The sequence below is a fragment of the Aphanomyces astaci genome (assembly GCF_000520075.1).
Source record: "Aphanomyces astaci strain APO3 unplaced genomic scaffold supercont1.755, whole genome shotgun sequence".
Classification (NCBI taxonomy): Eukaryota; Oomycota; class Saprolegniomycetes; order Saprolegniales; family Verrucalvaceae; genus Aphanomyces; species Aphanomyces astaci.
Window position 1 is genome coordinate 1 of NW_009799018.1, and position 1,330 is coordinate 1,330.

The window sequence follows — 1,330 nt, forward strand, 5'->3', positions numbered from 1 at the left end:
GCATAATATCATCACTGTAATTGGTACATGATGTGTTACCGTTTGCAGATGTGTCCATCGAAAATGATTCGGACTCTAGGTCGTTCGAGGTTGACTGTGGCGTTGGCACGTTAGGATCGATATCCAAATCGCAGGGGGGGTGAATGGCGGTTGTGGAAGAGTGATATTGTCTAAGTAGCTGGACCAAACGCCGACCGTCGCCCGCAAAGTCTGCTTTCTAGTTGTTTTTGTAGTTCTTCGACTTCGGTCTTGAGGTCCCACCCGCGCGTGTTTTCGAGGCACGCATTGGCCACAACAATAGGGTTTGAAAGATCGGCTTCGGCTAAATGACCTGCCTTCACCATGTCGTCAAAAAAGTTGGCTGCCAGGGTGGGCAGCGTGTCAGTTGAACAGTCGACGTTGACACCAGCGGCAGCTTGTAAGTTAGCAACATATACTGACCGCCACCTGGGGATGTACTGTAATACTCGATTGTCGCTACCATGCAAGATGTTAGTACAAGTAATTATGGATTCATACCGTTGATTTCGTGCTATCTCAAGAAGGGACTGTGCGTCTTGCTTGTAGCGACCAGCCATTTCAAGTGTCTTGTGGCGTGATGCGTGTTGCATGTCTACATCCGATGCGCCGCCCCAAGTGCCTAAAAGCCAGCCAGTCTTACGCAGCCAGTGCGTTGCAAATGGGCCTTGTCGCCCAGTAACCTTCATACATATTTCGCGGCACTTGACCTGAAACTTCGCCGCCGGATAGAACTTGGTTGGATCGTCGTCGTGCGGGAACAAGCTGCCTTCGCCAGAATGCTGAGACAATTTGAGCCAGGCTAATAGAGTTCGCACAAGGCATAGCTGAGGACACTGGTCGTCGCGATACATAGTGAGCACGATCGGTTTCTTCTTGTCGGTTTTGCCGCTAATAGTAACGGCAAGCATGGTGACAGCGCCAAATCCATCCACCGACGTTAACCTTCGCAGGAACTGGCTGGACGTGAAGCCAACACCTTCGTCCGCACGCAGGAAGAGGCGTATGTGGAATAGTATCATGGTCCACAGTTTCCAGCCAATTAGATCGTTAGTCGCCAAAAGGTACGTACGAATGTTCACCAGCTCCAGCGGATTACACATCGACTCGGGGCTCGGGACGTAACCGGCCAAGTTGCGTTTCTTGATGCGGCTCATGCAGTTTATATAGTCCTGCGCGTGTGAATCGCGCGTTGCCCAAGCGCGACAAACGACCTCTACCAGCATGGTGTTGACATCCGGATACAGAACCTTTAGTTTTGAAGATGTCCTGGCAGCTCGAGCACGATTCTTCGTAGGCCACTTGGTCCATG

The 1,330-nt window shown here is 51.3% G+C and overlaps 1 protein-coding gene across 1 annotated transcript; it reads right to left on the reverse strand.

Annotated features, from left to right (window-relative positions):
• Positions 1 to 709: 709 nt before the first annotated feature.
• Positions 710 to 1,175, reverse strand: H257_19536 (hypothetical protein; the record flags this gene model as incomplete). The annotated part of the gene is made up of 1 exon (XM_009848675.1): positions 710 to 1,175. A coding segment is annotated over one exon (465 nt), but the record flags the coding sequence as incomplete, so codon positions are not given.
• Positions 1,176 to 1,330: the final 155 nt, after the last annotated feature.